This window comes from Spodoptera frugiperda, chromosome 29, assembly GCF_023101765.2.
Source record: "Spodoptera frugiperda isolate SF20-4 chromosome 29, AGI-APGP_CSIRO_Sfru_2.0, whole genome shotgun sequence".
Classification (NCBI taxonomy): domain Eukaryota; kingdom Metazoa; phylum Arthropoda; class Insecta; order Lepidoptera; family Noctuidae; genus Spodoptera; species Spodoptera frugiperda.
Genome location: NC_064240.1, coordinates 9,868,271 through 9,885,488, shown reverse-complemented (window position 1 = coordinate 9,885,488; position 17,218 = coordinate 9,868,271). Strand labels below are relative to the sequence as shown.

General features: G+C 35.9%; 1 protein-coding gene across 9 annotated transcripts in view; it reads left to right on the top strand.

Moving 5' to 3' along the window:
• Window positions 1-17,218, top strand: part of LOC118268429 (poly(rC)-binding protein 3) — a 220,817-nt gene that overhangs the window by 186,810 nt on the left and 16,789 nt on the right. For 5 of the 9 annotated variants that reach the window (XM_035582919.2, XM_035582921.2, XM_035582920.2 and 2 more), the window contains exons 1-5: window positions 12,755-12,940; window positions 13,333-13,546; window positions 16,197-16,253; window positions 16,464-16,580; window positions 17,056-17,208. In XM_035582919.2, coding sequence (XP_035438812.1) covers window positions 13,466-13,546; window positions 16,197-16,253; window positions 16,464-16,580; window positions 17,056-17,208 — 408 coding nt within the window. In that variant the 5' untranslated portion in view covers window positions 12,755-12,940; window positions 13,333-13,465. Of the gene's footprint in view, window positions 1-3,703; window positions 3,754-12,754; window positions 12,941-13,018; window positions 13,141-13,332; window positions 13,547-16,196; window positions 16,254-16,463; window positions 16,581-17,055; window positions 17,209-17,218 lie in introns of those variants that run through there. The other 4 variants (XM_050706612.1, XM_050706613.1, XM_035582916.2 and 1 more) reach the window with 2 other exon arrangements.

Sequence of the window (17,218 nt, the reverse complement as noted above, 5' to 3'; positions counted from 1 at the left end):
AACTATAATTTTATTTAAAAATTAATTGTCATACTGACAACTATATTACATGATATACTACATTTGTACTTTCTAAGTTTATTTAAACAAACGGTGAAGGAAAACATGGTGAGGAAACCGGGGCTTAAACAATCGCCAACCCAGATTAAGTAAGGGTAGTGATTAATTCTCAAAAACCTTCTCCGTATAAGAAGAGGTCTTTGGTCAGCAGTGGGCTTTAAGTGGCCACACTTAAAGGCTATTGATATGACTTCATTATAATAATAATAATTACTCATTTATAGTCATATCTGCGATGACGTATGATAGGTAACAATGGAATAAAACTATCAAAGTTTTGAACCATAAAGTCTATATTTAAACCATCAATTTGTTAAACCTAATTTTATTCTCAATCACTAAGGGCCAGTACCTATATTATTCACAACATTATCCTCAAATGACACACAGACTACACACGATATTGAATTAGATAGATAGGTACCTGAGCAATTCTGACGTAACCTATGTCGAATGCTCAGAGATAACACCCGTACTCTGAATCAATCAATATATTATATACCTTTGTAGTTATCAATATGTTTGATGCCTATATCTTATGTATATAGGTATCTATGTTATGTGTTTGTGTTTATGTGTGTACCTATATTTGTATTGTATATATAGGTGTGTCCAGTGTTACAAGCCGCCTCTAATAGGGATCGAATGTACGTTCATTGTGCATTTAGGTTAGATCGGTGTGTTTGACTTATTGATATGTGTTGACTAAGTTGTTATTGCTATATTCTCTAGTCAGATAGCCTTATAGATGCTATAGGTGGAAGCAAAGCATAAAGGTTTGTCAATTCATGTATCAATGGCACATAAAAATAAGTTTTAAATAAACAACGTTCGGTTTGGAAGAAATTGACAATCTACTATTTTAGCTGATACTAGCTTCTGCCAGCTGCTTCGCTCGTTCCCGTGGGAAAAAAAAGTTTCCTATGTATTATTCCAGACCATAATCTACCCCTGTTCCAAATTTCACCCCGATCCCTTCAGTAGCTTTGACCGGATTGAGTAACCAACATACACACAAACACAAACCCATTTTAGTAAACTCAAACTCAAAATCTTTATTTGCATATTAAGTTATTAATTAAAATATTTAGTATTAGTAAGATAAATTGTTTTTAAATTCACCACAGTCAATAAGGTCTATATTATAATTCTTTAAAATCCACAACACAGCTACTATTTTTATATTTCTTCCCGGGCTTTGGTACATTAATTATTGTTTAGTAAACAATATGAAATGGACGAGTAGGTGGCGACCCATTTCGCGGTAAAAGGTGACATAATAAATAACAGTTAAGACTGTAATCCTTGACAGGTTAGGAAAAGTTGAACTGTCATACTCGGGAAAGTTTTCCGACGAAAATATTTCAGTCCCCTGTGTGGGGCGGGTAAAGAGTCGGTATCTACTGGTATTAGTTTCAACACTACTAAATTAAATTAATGTCAAAATTACCTAAACAATATTTTATTAAATTTTATACTTGTGTCCAAGAATTTCAGCGCTCAAAATTGAAGGTTATGTCTTAACAACAGTATAATTTAAAATAAGTCCTATTTTGTACCTATTTTCTAACATACATACAAAGTATAACTTTATAAATAACTGCTACACTCAGAGACATCACGCTGTCAATCGGATTTTGAAGTAATTTGGTATACTGACAGGGTATATTTATTTATCTCACGGAAACACAAGCGAATCCGCTTGTAAAAGCTAGAAGCACATAATGTCCTAAAATACTCACGTGACTAAAAAGCATATCAGATTCAAAACTTACTCGTCATGAAAGTAAATTTTCCTTTGTGAAAAAAGGCAACTTTTTTATACAATTAATCTGTGTGTAATTTTGGTGCTTATTTAGAATCTGAAAGAAAACATACGCCCACCTTAGACCTTATCTACCAATTCACCGAATAACATTTTTATAAGACTTTAATTACCATTCGAAAAGTATGAATATCACAAAAATAGAGAAGGAAGAAATGTCAAGTGAGATAAAGCGTCGGAATCTGGAAGTTGGTTTAAAAACCGATTGTTTTATATTAGAGGATTATTAACTTTAATTGGTTTCGGACCGTCGCGAGTCGGGTGAAGTGACGTCCACAGTAAGCTTCCTCAAACTGTTTAATTCACGAGCCTATCAGAATACTTTAATTAAAATAATAAAGTTATCAACTTGGCAAAGTTTTTAAGTAGATGTTTTTTTGATACTGTCGCCTAGAATTTTCGCATAAATACCTTTAATTAGTCCGTCATTAATTTAAAGAGATTCAGCGAGGACTCGAAGGAGGGATCTGTAGCCGAAGCAAACTGATTGCTTCGCATAATTGATGGAGCTCAACGAGATTATGTGTACAGTACATTAATATTATTAAATTTAATGAAGCATTCGTTTGTGTAATGCCGGAATAAGATTTATTCAATATGCCCATTGCAATTTAATGATAACGTCTGCCGACGCGCGGTGTAAAGAAAAACAATGAATATTCCAATTAAGATATGATATTTATTTTTTTGTTTTCTTCGAATAATGGAGTTGTTCAGCGAATTTTAATTATCATATGACTGCATTTTGCTTTCAAGTGAGTTCATTTATTTTTTATAAAAGTATCGGGAGGGGTTGTTCGGATCTCTTTTGTTGTTCCAACCCTACGCACGGCGGCTGTCCATCTGTCAGGGATTTTTTAATCCTGACCTAAATAAAATGTAATAGGTACTGTATGTACTTAGAACGGTTCGGTAATACGGGTCGGGTGAAATTTGATGAGTAGGGAAATCTGTTAGGGTCAGTTTTGAATACACTATGATTCTATTTCCGATGTTAAATGAAACTGATATTAGGTAATATTATATTCATCCTTACGAAAAATATTATCGGTCTCACTGGCCTTTTTGCTTCTTTTTTAATCAGGTATAAAATCGATGAGATGTTATCGTGAACGGAAAATGCTTCTAGAAAAAATACTTAATTCCGACCTCATTTCTCTTCCGAACTAATAAATCTAGCGGACTGGGAAAGAAATATCTGTTCCTAATTAAAAGTAAGTAGGGTAGGTACCTTCATCAGTATTTACCGGAACATTTGACGTACAAAACTTGGGAAACTTCTTTCAACGAAATCTCTATAGAAATTAATCGTTATCATTATACAAGAGAATTGGTTCCTAATTCTTAACGATAAAATGATTGATTCACATAAATAGCTCAATTAATGTTTTTAGAAATGCCTTTCAGAAACCAACTTTCGTAATTGGAAATCAAATTCAATGGTTAACTTACCTAATTTATTAACACAATTATGTATTAACAAAATATACCTACCTGAATTGACAGGGCAAGTGCTTACCTATACTACCTTATTGAATAAAAGATTAAAGTATTGAATAGAAAACCCTTAATTTAAATTAAAATACTGATTGATGCGGGACATTCAATACTTAACAGAATAAAATAATTCAACTTTAAAAGTAGAACGAAGATCTTAATTTCTTTATGAAAATAAGGTCTAATATCTATATCAAAATATCTATTGTATTAGTTTACTATGTATGTATGTTGGTATTGTTGGTATGTGTAGATAGATGTAGGTACACAGACATGATAACAAACAAACTTAACTAATTATCTTTTTTATTATCTTTACAGATTCCTTTGCGAAGAACAACCTGAGATTGAAACGAGAACCTCATTAACATGTGAGTTTACAAACATCAGATTCTTTTACATAAACATTAGATAGCTAGATATAACTAAAAGGCAGATAATTGAGCATAAACATCCTTATTATTATGACTGCCTACGGCTATACCATCCTTTAGACAACGCTTCTAGAAAAAATACAATGAACTCCCAACGAAAATACAAACGGAATCACACAAATAGCTTGTAGATAGCAAGTTTGTTTTCCCTCTGAAATCAATTATATTTTCAATAGAACCCTTTACCGGTATAATACTTAGTCAAACATAAAAATGATGGCTCGTTTGTCGTATTTTTATTCGTATTTTATCACGAACTGAACACGGTATCGGAATAAATTTGCATAAAACGATGGACACGAGAATAATCCCTCTCTATGGATGTAACGGGTCTCTAGAAACAATTTATGGGATGAATTGGTGAATTTTGAATGAATTACAACGCTGTCTCGCCTTATGTCACACAGAAATATTAATGTTGCCCACAACTAGGATTAAAATGGTCCAAAGCAAGCGGTATTTCACCCGGCAGACGAATTGTTGGGAGGTAACGTGAACTCTTCAATGTTATGCTGGTAACTTGACCAACGTTTTTGGATTCCGTTTTCCACAATTCCTTGAACTTGGGTCATTAAGAGTTTAGAAGGAAACGCTTGAGGAAGTTTGTCATCGATTAATAATCGGAATAATAGAATTTATTTGAGATGTAAAAAATGCTAAGGTGAACTTATAAATCTTGTATAATCCAAACACGGACATTTTCTCAATGTTCGGAAGTTCAATAAGCAACAACATCTCCATTGCCTCACAGGGCACTTTAGTCCGCAGCGTACAAACACTGTTTATTAGGTATCGTCCGATAATTACCTGAAGCATGTACTACGGCTAGCTGAGAGCGGGCTAATCACAAGACAAACGACAATGGAGCCCACTTAAGCTGATCCGTCCACACAAGATTATCCGTCTGTCTTCTCTCACTATACACACGTGTATTGAATAATCCTTATCATTATATGGATCAAGACCTACTTCATGAAATAAGAATGGTAGATTAGAAAAGGTGTAATTTGCTACTTTTTTGATCTATTGTATTTCTTGTTCTGAATTCAACGAGCGTAAAGGGTTTGATCCTATTTGATACTACTAAGCCTTCGATGCCAGACTTAATCGAAGGCTTGTAAACTCTTTTTCGCTTTGTTTGGGATACCATACATTACCTAACGGCCTATTTAAGAAACGTACTTAGATAGATAGGTACGGTACTAATTTCTAACTGCAATGTGTGAGTGAAACTAAGCACCATATTTTGAAAGACACAAGGCGATAATTTAAAAAGTTGGCAGAATGAGTTAGAAACTGAAAAACAAAAATAGCAGTAAAAAACCGTTTTACTTATATCTCTCAGTAATCCCAAAACTGAAAATATTCAATACACATTCGTTCAAAAATCCGTAGTAAAAAAGTCATACAACACATTCCCTTTTATTTCAATAACACATACCAACGAATAAAGGTTTTCCAAATTCCAATACGGACACATTTAAAAACAACCGAAAATACCGAGGGATGTACATAGCACGCAAAATCATCATTAAAATTAAACGTCGGGTCGAGGATGACGATTCGGCTCGTCGGCTCTCGGCGTGACAACGATGTCATGTGAGAATTTCGTTGTAGGTAAATAAATTGTTGGCTACGGCTGTGGACCGTTGTCATGAGATTATGTAGCCCTGTGACGTGCGATCCATTGCTTTTCATATTTCATTATAATGTACGATCAGCTGCGATATATCTTGACTAATTCGTTATTTGAGAACATTGTTGACATTGTGTCCTACCTCATACCTGTACGTATTATGATAGTAGACGTATTGGTTTATGTAATTTTAGGAGCTTATCAAACGCTGTTAGGTTGCACTGAGTAGGTAAGAATGTTAGTAAGTACCTAAGTCTGGAGCTGCGGACTACCTAGCTGGTTTACTGGGGCTCCGGCTCGAAAAGCAGGAGTAGGAACGGCGAGGTTATTAGTAAGAGTCTGACATTCCCTCTCACCTCGCCCAAGGCGGGAAAAGGCATTAGATGATTTTCTACCCTCAAAAAAATGTAAGTACCTAGGTACTTTTAGAACTTACTAAATTACTAACATTTATTAAACCTAAGTTATTTAAAACTGCACAAACATGACGAGACACTAAAACCTTTACATCAAAAGAGACAGAACGCAAGGAAGTCATTAAACTATTTCTTTTATTATTTTCATCGAGCAAAAGCATATTATTCTACAAACGTTCGGTTGAATCATACCCAGCGGAGTGTAGCGAAGCAAGTGGGGAGAAGCGGGGAGAAGTGAAGCAAGGCAGGGTGTAGTGAGTAAAAGCGAAGCATTCGTTAGGTGCAGCACTACGCTTGTCATCGTACAATGTACAAACAAGGGATAAAGCAGTCCATTAGTGTTGGGAATCTTCGCGAGAACGCTCTCTATTTTTTCCCCTTCTTAATCTTTATACTGCGGAAATAAAGAGACAAATAAATAAGGACTCGTTTATTATATTAATGAAAATGGTGAGTTTATTATTTGGGTATGTAGTTGTGTTAGTTAGAAGATGTTTGTAAAGAAAGGAAATGGAAAGTGGGCTCTTCTTATTTCTTTAGCTGAAAAATAATACCTATATAGGTTCCAATATAAAAGGTAGTCCAAAAAATATTGTAAAGTTAGCACAACGTTCTATACTGTCCATTTAAAGAAAAAAAAATCCTCTTCCTCTATTTTCACAAATATTTTTTTCATTGAAGCAAACAGCAATGTTTCAATTTGTGAATACCCAGTACAAGCCAACCAACATATTTTCGAATCGTATGTTATTTCGTTTAAAAAAGAATCAAACATGTTCAATCAAAAAGAGAATTACAAACTGGCAACATTTCGATAATTGAAAAAATATCTTTCGTGGGGTGTGCAAGCAATCAAAAAGTCGTTTATCGAAACAGGTTGTGATATTTTGAATTCAGTTGGAATAAAATTCATTTAATATTAACTACATAATGAATTTCAGATAATATTATAAACCTGAAATAAAGAAACTCTTTTTGCTGAAAGTGTAGTAGTAGTGAATTCCTAGAGAGGCCACCAGCCACCAACCTAGCCAAAATGTACGAAGGCGGCATTCAAAATGCCTATTTATCCTGATAGCATTAGGTACCAAATTAATTTGTCACCCACTATTTTCGATGTCTACTTCTACGCAATAGCTCATTAGTAATAGGAGGCCGTACTACCTTTTTTATAACGGGGGCAAACTTTCAAAAGGCGCCTAGCTTTCTGGGAATAAAAGACTAGGTGGTGTGGGATTTTTACCTTAATAAAATCACCCCGGTGGCCACCCTCACCAACTAGGGACACTAGGTCCTCTAATAGATCTGCTCCGGAGCCTCCACAGTGCGACGCCTGTTACGGCACATCCTTGGAAGATGTCTACGCTAGGGGTTCGCTGTGTAAGTTGCACAGCAGCACATGACCAATGTGCTACCGTCTTCCTTGAAGCTACTGGATGGGCACCTAGAGTCCCCACTCTATGCACCCATGGCCCCAAAGGTCTAATACAAAAATAGACTGATTTTTTATTTAAAAAATAACAAAAATGTCAATAATAATATACTCGCTTTAACAAAACGAAGAGATTCCCAACATAAAGCATGATATACCCGATCGCAATGTGTTCAATAAGTAAGTAGGTAGGACTTTTTACAAAGCAAAGACTCTTCATAACCCCAGGGCGATTTCAATTAAAACCTTTTCAATCTCACTCTTTTATGTCCCGTAAAGTTGTGAGCTTTTTCCTCAGTTCTATAATCGAAGACTGTTTGTCCACTTATATTCCACTTAAAGTTTTTCATCCAGCCTTTCAAGGGTTAGTCGGGGTCTACTTTAACTTAATGCTCTCGTCAATCTCTTATAAACAAAGGAAATTGTTATTTAAGTCACTTGCATGAATATAGATGGGAAGCTAGCTCCTATATACCTTTTTGGCTAGATAAACAAGATAAGCTGGCTTTTATAATTCACTATTAAGTTGTGTTTGCAAAATAGGATATCAAAAAATATTATACCTGAACCTTTGACGCAGTAGCTAGGCAACCGGCTACGTCAACCGGCTACGGCAACCGACTACTGTGAAATATATCGCGAGTTCGATTCTCGCACGTAACAACTCCTTGTGTGATCTACAAATCGCGCGCTTAGTAGGTACGATATACAGTGTTTAAGAACTATGGATGAGGACGAGAAGAACTTCAATGTGTTGTAAATTAATTCTTTGTCACTACCCAACTAACAATTTTGCCCTATAACCAAACCTTATATCTCAAAAAAGCTGGGTAAATGATGTATAAAGGTTTTAGTGGTGACTGATTGTTGTGTAAAAGCGTTTGACAACACAGTTTGGCTCTATAAGTTTATATAGCAAAAACGACCTATTAATAGTTGATGTAAAGGTTTACTTCACGACTTTATATAGCTGTTATAGTCAGGCGTTATAGCAACCTCCATTGTTACTAGTATACAACAATTGAACTTCATAACAGTTTTGACTGTCACCCTAATGCGCCTAATTTGCGCAATAAAGGTTCGAAACGAACTCCTGTGTGTCGTTTGTTAAAGTAGAGATGACAACTCAGGAATAGGACGATATTACGATATTGAGGGTTTTAAGATCATCGTTACAGTACACAGTAATATAGTGGGCACAAAAAGTCTACATCGGAGTGATTTGGTGATACAGCTGAGTTTCAAATTATATTTATATAGCTTAATTGTCTTATAAAGGGTTGTTAATGCCCATTATAGCTGTAGTGATAAACTTATATCACAAATACACTTTTTAGAAGCAGATTGTTTTTTTATAACTATTATAGTTCCTCTATTACACAACAGTACTATAACGGAGATCTTATGTGTTTTAAAACATTATTATTGTGTATAAAGGTAGGCTAGCAATGCTTTTAAATGATAATTCCGTTTTGTAAAAGCACTTCTATCGCTCTTCTACAACAATATTGACATTTTGATTCAGTGTAATTAATGCGACAATATTTTTATCTATACTAATATTATAAAGCTGAAGAGTTTGTTTGTTTGTTTGTTTGAACGCGCTAATCTCCGGAACTACTGGTCCGATTTGAATAATTCTTTTTGAAGACCCAATTATAAAAAATGGTTCCGTACAAAATACAGTTCACGTCAGTGATGAAATGGAGAATAATTCATTTGTGGACAGCGATTCCAGGTGTGACAGTTTTTCAGATTGTTTGATTGATTCAACTGAAAAAAAAACCAGCAACTACGAGATGGTTTGAAGCATTGGGCTATTAATTATAATATTTCACACGAAGCAATAAAAAGTCTGCCTCGTTGGTCGAGTGGTTGCAAGTGCGACTGCCGGGCAAGGGGTCTCTGGTTCGATTCCCGGGTCGGGCGAAGTATTGCTGGGCCTTCTTCGGTTTTTAGAAATTTTCTCAGTAGTAGAACGGAGTCTGGAAATATGCCCGGTATATGGCAATAGGCTTTCCACCTATTACATGGGACTTACAATATAAATAATTGTGAAATGTGGGTGTACACAGTGGCATTACGTGCCATAATGTGCACCTCTGCCTACCCCTTCGGGGATTAAAGGTGTGACGATATGTATGTATGTAGTTATACTTCTCTGACGTCATACGTAGTACCTACACAGATTTATAAACCATAACATTTATTCATTAACAAAAGTATTCATCATATTTATGGAATAAGGACAAAAAATAAAACAAAAATAATAAACAAGCTCAAAAGGAACCCTAATTTCATGTAATGGTGGATGTAATCTATCATAATGAGTACTATAGTAGAGTTAAGGAAGCTGGAATTATGTTTATAACTTAAAATAAGAAATTATTTTAGTAAAAGCTCATTAATTCGAAGGGGGCATTCAAATATGTCGTAAATCCATACATAGTTTATCAGTAAAATTACAGTCGCACAACATTTTCCTCGTAAGAGACGAATAATTCGATTAAGTACAAAATAATATCTTAGTCACCACGATACCCTGTCACTTTTCTTATTTTTTTATTTCTCTTCTAAAACACTGAGACACTGCAGCGACGTGAACGAATGTAAAATGAATGAATGATGAATTTTAGTGATGTAATGGAATCATGAACTCTTTGACAGTACCCAAAAACACTTTAGTAGTGCTGCGGTGGCTTATATATCACAAAATTGTCATGCCTGATACCCTTATAGTTCTACTTTAACACTGAATGGAGATATAATTGCGCCACTTTCTTTGTAGATGCACCTTCTTTGGCCTTTTATTTGACCACCGTTTAGTTTTTACAAAACGTTCTATGGCCTTCTATAAAACTAACTTTTGTTGGTTGGGTACCTATCGGAAATATTGTGCGCTGCGCTTATTTCGTAGAAAATCTCAACAAAAACACTTGAATTCATTAAACCTAAAGCTTTTTCTAAACTAGTCTGAAGTTAGTAGGTATGTTGATGTGCAGTTTACCTCAGGAAATATCCCGGCGACCGACAATAAACGGGGAACGAATTTGCATGGGACAAAGCATTCAGCTTCAATATTGGCGTGCGGGAACCAGAGACAACTTTTTTTTCTTATTTTTGTTAAACTCCTCTTCAAAAAAAGCTAAAGCATTATTCACTCAGTGTTTTAATATTTTTCTAGAAAGGTGGGAATTACGAATACGAGTAGAATAGTTATAAATTCCCTTTCTATTGTTTAGACTTCCTCGTCTCTCTGAGGATATCATTCTCTACTTGTTGGGTTCAGTTAGATACTTCAATAATAGATTTTCTTATTTACGTAACATTATTACAATGGTAAGTTATCTAGTACGTCTGCTGCGGACTACTTAGCGGGTTTACCGGGGCTCCGGCTCGAAAAGTAAGAGTAGGAACGGGGTGGTTTTTAGTTAGTAAGAGTCTGTCACTCCCTCTCGCCTCGTCCAAGGCGGGAGAAGTCATTGGATAACTATCTCCTTAAAAAAAGCTGTCTGCTATATCTAATCCCAACTAGCAATATTACAGATACCTACCTAACGTTCACTACTCAAAGATCAGAATTAATTATAGCCAACTAATAATAAATAACACTTGATAAATAAAGAAACAAAACATTTTGAAATCAATTCGCCGGCCAAGCGTGGCATTTCAGTGTGTGCCAACCAGTGTCAATGAACGTAGCAGTCTCAGGGTGAGACTACGATGTATAGATGTCACTGACTACGATGACACTGTAAAACATGTTAGGTTAGGTCTTAGGTATGCTACAAACGAGTCTGGATAACCGCCACGGCTTAAAATTCGCATGAATAGGACATTAGTGGAGTTTTTAAGCGTAAATCCATCACACTAATATTATAAATGTGACAGTTCCTTTGTTTGTAGGTATGTTTGTCCGTCAATCACGCTGAAACTACTGAACAAATTTTGATGAAATTTGGTATACAGACAGGGTATGAGCTGACTTGAGTGATAGGATAGGATAGGATAGGATAGGATAGGATAGGATAGGATAGGATAGGATAGGATAGGATAAGACTTTTTGTTCCACGAGAACGCAGCCGAATCCACTGGCAGATGTTTTTTTTTTTAATTTTATTTTTTTAAGGGCGTTAAATCATTCAATGACTTCTCTCGCTGTGAGCGAGGCGAGAGGGAGTGTCAGACTAATACTGATTAAAAGCCATCCCGCTCCTACTCCTGCTTTTCGAGTTGGAGCCCCGGTAAACCCGCTAGGTAGTCCGCAGCACTGGCTCAACGTTGGCAGAAGCTAGTCCTCAATATAAAGAAGAATTTCATGTTCTTTTTATGATGCCTTTACCTATGTGGTACTTATTGATTGCTGGCAGCAAATGACAAGTTGAAAGTACCTATTGATACACTGTCCAGTAAAGTAGGTTAAAAGTGCAAGGATGCAGACCGTGACCAATAAGTACGAATTATACTCTTCTGTCAACTATGACGAAGAACCAACACGCCCACTTGCGTTGAGTTTCATTGTGTGAGGTTCCTCATATCAGCCATAAGACGTTCACTGCTGAATATAGGCCTCCCCCTCGTATGCCATCTCATCCACATAGGCTGCCAACGTACCTACTCGTAAAGCCCTCTGGTATAGCGGATCCATGCCAGAGGTGCTTACTATCAGGTGATTCATCTTCTCCCTTATTGAGGTCTATTCCACAAAAAATGACATTCCTGTATACCTACTTATTTTTCTACCTACTTTGTAAAAATTCAACCAATTTTTATCTATGTAGGTACACCTCTAGATACTGTGCTGTGTAAGGAGACTAAACCCAGCTGAACATTAAATTCTAAAGTCGATTGCCAGGTCGGACCGAAATGTTATTGAATTTTTCTTTTCCCAAACTTACAATTGAAAAGTGGTAGCCAACTTTGGAATTGTGCCAATAACCGGCAATAGGCTTGCTCCAATTACATAGGACACTGCAATGACAAAAAGTATTAAAACACTTAGCAGTTTTCGTTTACGTACAATCAGACAAATTAATTTGTACATTATCACACCCAGAACCAGAACATAAACTGTGGATCACACAAAAAGTTGTTCCGTCCATCTGGGAATCGAACCCGCGTCGCGATCCATCGCGTAGTAGCCGTGTAGCCGATTGCTTATTCACTACGCCAAACCAACCGTCATAAAATATAGGTAATAAATTGAACATAATTTTATTATGCAAAAACAAATTTATGTTCTCCAGATAAACTTGTTACTATGCTTAATAGTATATTTAATTATCATAAATGCAAACCAAGTCGATACATAAAACTTTATTTACAAACATCAACAAACTTTTATCGAAACGAAACGTGCGAAGGCACTAATGATGTATCCTGTTTTACCGACAAAAACGTCAGCTGTCAAAATTTGTTATTCGCCGCCACTAGAGGCGCTGTAGTCAGCTATTCCCTCTCCTCTATTGTTTATGACAATTACAAGCTTCACACCGACGCGTCACCGTCGGGTTTTATTTTAATTTTATAATTATAAGTGACAAAGAAAATTGTGATAAGTGTGATTTTTATACACATCTTGGTGATAATATTAGTGTTAAGATTTGTTAAGTTATTGTTGCAACGTGGAAAACAAACGAGGTAAGAAAGTTGTGGAAACTCAAGTGTCGGGGAATTGTTTGGGATTACTGGGATCGATAACCTGGTCGGCTAGCCATGAGGCGCGACGCTGAGGTTATGTCGCGAGCCGCGAACAGGTATCGGAGTTCAAGTAACGGTCCCTCCGTCCGGAGCGGGCCGCCTCGCGTTACAGCCGCAGAATCCGGTCGGACCTAAGACCAGTTAGTTCATAATAGCGTCTAGATCCTCATTTGCCGTCCTCATTCCGTTACGCTTGCCATCGACTGTCACTGTAAATAAATATTCGGTAATCGGCTTCGCTTCTAAAAATCGCCGAGTGCCCATACACCCTAAACCTTTAGTTCGCTCGAGACCTATGGACGTTCCTTTTGAGATGTGCGCCTGTTTTCCAGCTTACCCTGCCTGCAGTGCGTGCCACGAGCCCCAGAGTCCCAGCCATTAGATTGAGTGGAGTGTCCCCTGTGCCCACACGTAGCCCTGTACGCAGCCAAAATTCCGCGAGACACTACGGACACCTGCTCCAGCATGGAACTGGAGAAAGCCCCTACTCTCCACGAGGAAGACTCCAAAGTTACCCTCACTATCAGACTGATTATGCAGGGGAAGGTAAGAGAATGAACACTTGATTATTTTACAAGATTGGCACTCTTTTATTAAAAGTAATATTTTGAATTATTTTCAAATTGTGAAAGTGTACACTTTACCTTCTTCTAAATTCCACTTTAAGTAGTTAAATACTTGGTAACAGTAGTGTTACTAATTTAGTTATTAGTTAATGTTTCTTAATTATCTTGAAATAGTTTTGTGGTAGATTGAAACTACTTTTACATTCCATAAAAACATGATAATTTTAACCAAGCAAGTTTACATGTGGTATTTTTTAATCAATGTTTACTGCGTTCACTTTTTAATGCTTTCCTAATTAACATACTTCTCACATAAATCATTGTTTTGACTTCAATGTCAGAGATACAATGTTCCTTTTCAAACTGACTCAGGTCAAACGCTTTGTACACATTACTATAGATAATGTACCTATGTTTTCACACAACTCACATTGTTGTATAAACAAATATTAGGTGTATGGCAGCCAATGATAAAAATTAACATGTTTACTATCATTTAAAAATGAACAATGATTATTAGGTTACCAAAAATAAACAAATAATTAGGTAAAGAAAATAATGTTATCATGTAAAAGTAATTGCATAAAATATTAAAACATAATTAGTTAGTGGTAATTAAAAAGAAATAGGTAATTTTCATTTTATTTTGTAATAGTATAATATTTTTTTTACAAATGCAACAGGCTTGTTTAATTTCATGCCTTTGTAATAGTTTTATACTTTATACTTTTTAATGTTAATATTTTTAATTATTTTACAAACTTATACTCTTGCTGCCATACTCAGAGACATTTGTGATTACTTAAACTATTTGTTAGTAACAATTTTCTTCCGAAAACAATTGCTAAGGACTGGGTTAAGTAACCATTAAATGAATCTGAGTACTGCAATCTGTCTCTTATTGTGTAGAGACAGATTGCAATACTTAATAGTGCAGAACAAATAAATTGAATTCTTGTTAGTGTAATAAAACTATTGATTTTAATCCATTGTAAGTATTGGGTGCAAAATATATTTGAAAGTTGACCATTTCAAATGGATTGTAAACATTTCTATCACAGAATTGTTTTATGAAAATATACCTAGTTAGATAAAACAAGATTTATTGTAAAAGTTTGATAAGAAAAATGTGTTTAAATGATTTGTAATATAGTTTTTATATAAGTACTTTGTTATTAGTGCATACTTGTGTATGTTGAGAGCATTATTAGGTATAAAGGAATTTATAGATGGCAAATGTAAGCGTAATATTATTTCATATAAAACTATGCTTACATTTAAATAAATACCCGAGTTAAGTGAAAGAGTTGTACATATTTGTTTGAACATATGGTAATCTAATATGACTTTGGTATTTCAATCTTGTTAGGGTACACACACTTGTAGGGCTGCTCAACGCAATATCCTGTTTAACCATGTAGGCTTGCTTAACAACTAGGCTTTCATTTTATTATTTCTAACAACCCCTTATTACTGCATCAGGTCAAATGAACTCTACATGACTCATAAATAAGGTTTAAAGTTGCATGTATTTGACATAACACTTTGTTTATTAGCACGATATAATTCACATCACATCGTAACTGTTTTATTTAAGCTCTCATTACTCAACCGGTCCACTAATTTAGCACACCTAGATGTCGCTAGATTGCACTGACATGTTAGATGTATTGATGTTAACTTCTACCTCTACCAACTTTTACATGTAGGTACTTTTAATTGGCTGTAATCCAATACAAAGTACATTTGGCAGCAGGCCAGCTATTGGCACTCGCCCTGTTCATCAAACTTCGATTTGTACCTTTTTCTAATTGGAGTAATGTGTGATATTTAATGTTGTCATTGTGTTTGTCTCTGCCCACTTCCTTAATCGCAGTCTGAGATCGATGTATTTTTGTTCCACTGACTAGCTGACTAGCACCCGTATTTACTTTGCTAATGATTTGTTTTTATGTAAACATTCCAATGATTGACTTTAATTTATGATATATGTGTTTCACAATACTTTTTTCGGTGTTCAAAAAAGTTGTAAAGATGTTCACCAATCAATATTTACGCAAGCGTGAACTACCCACTTCTGTTTTCACCTGCTCTCTTTATCACGCTACAGTTCGTCTAAAAACAGAAAGTGAAACCAAATTCTTAATGTACAATCAATTATTTACGACAAGCTTAGTAAATAATTCATAGATTAATCTGGAGTGAAATTGGTCATTGTCAATCGTCGCGAGAGATGTTGGAACCGTCGCCGTCGGGTTTGTTTGATATTGTTTGCTATTTGTGTCGTGTAAGCGGCGGCGTTGAGCAATAGCATTGTTCACATACTGTAGAAGTCATGCTGCTCACTTGCCAGCACCGATCTGATACCGCAGGCCTCTAAAACCGTCTCATCGCAACCCCGATGCGTCTGCCTGCAGTAAAGAATCTCTATGCAGTGACTATTATTGGATACCAGACAGGAAATCTTTTGTACTATAAATCTCAGCGCGACTACATTAATTACATACGCGTGCGTGCGTTGCACAATACTTGCCAATGTACCAGTCCCTTTGGTTGTTTTGGATGACAATTTTAATTAAATCTAATATAACACTTGTTCTAAGTTTAACACGGTTTCTATTTGTTTGCAGGAAGTTGGCAGTATTATTGGCAAAAAAGGAGAGATTGTTAAAAGGTTCAGAGAAGAGGTGAGTTTCTCAAATTTCATTCGAGAGAACTTAGAATCGCATTTCTCAAAACTTCCAGTCACTATAGAGAAAGTACATAAAGTAATAATCTTGAATAAATTCTTTGTACTTACACCTATCTTAATTTGCTCAGAACATGTTCAGTGTTACACTGCTTATCAGTGTTTTTGCATTGGTCTACTAACTTTAATAATTTATTATTGTTTTCAGTCTGGAGCAAAAATCAACATATCCGATGGATCATGCCCAGAACGGATTGTCACTGTTACTGGCAACACAAGTGCTATATTCAAAGCGTTCACACTCATATGCAAAAAATTCGAAGAGGTTTGTACTAACCAATATTTTTTTCTAAGGGGTCAACGACCTCCTTTGGCACACTTGATCCATCTGCCATTTTCGAAACTTGGTTTGGCTGCCAGTGATGAAACATTCGTCAATCGACGGGGTTTGTAATTAAGAATGAAAGATGTTTAGCAATTAATGTCCTAACTGGTACACTTTCTTAGAAATTGTTAATTACATCTATTCGAACTGGACTACCTGTAGTTGAATCATCACACGGGGATTTACGTCAGTTACTAAACTGTAAATTATGGTTTCGAGCATAGGCTCGAACCCTGAGAGTGTTTTGGGTAGCACTTTCACCCCCCATATTAGGACTTACATTATAAATAAAACATCAACAGAATATCTAAGCCATCTTTAGAAAGTCTTCAACCCTTATCCCTTACCAAAAGCTAACATTATTTATTAATTATAAAGAATCTTTCCATTTCTAATTCCGATGATGTGTTTCCAGTGGTGCTCGCAGTTCAACGAGGGCGGCGGCGGCGGGTCCCGCGCGCCGATCACGTTGCGGCTCATCGTGCCCGCCTCGCAGTGCGGCTCACTCATCGGCAAGGGCGGCTCCAAGATCAAGGAGATCCGCGATGTCACCGGTGCTAATATACAGGTGAGATAAT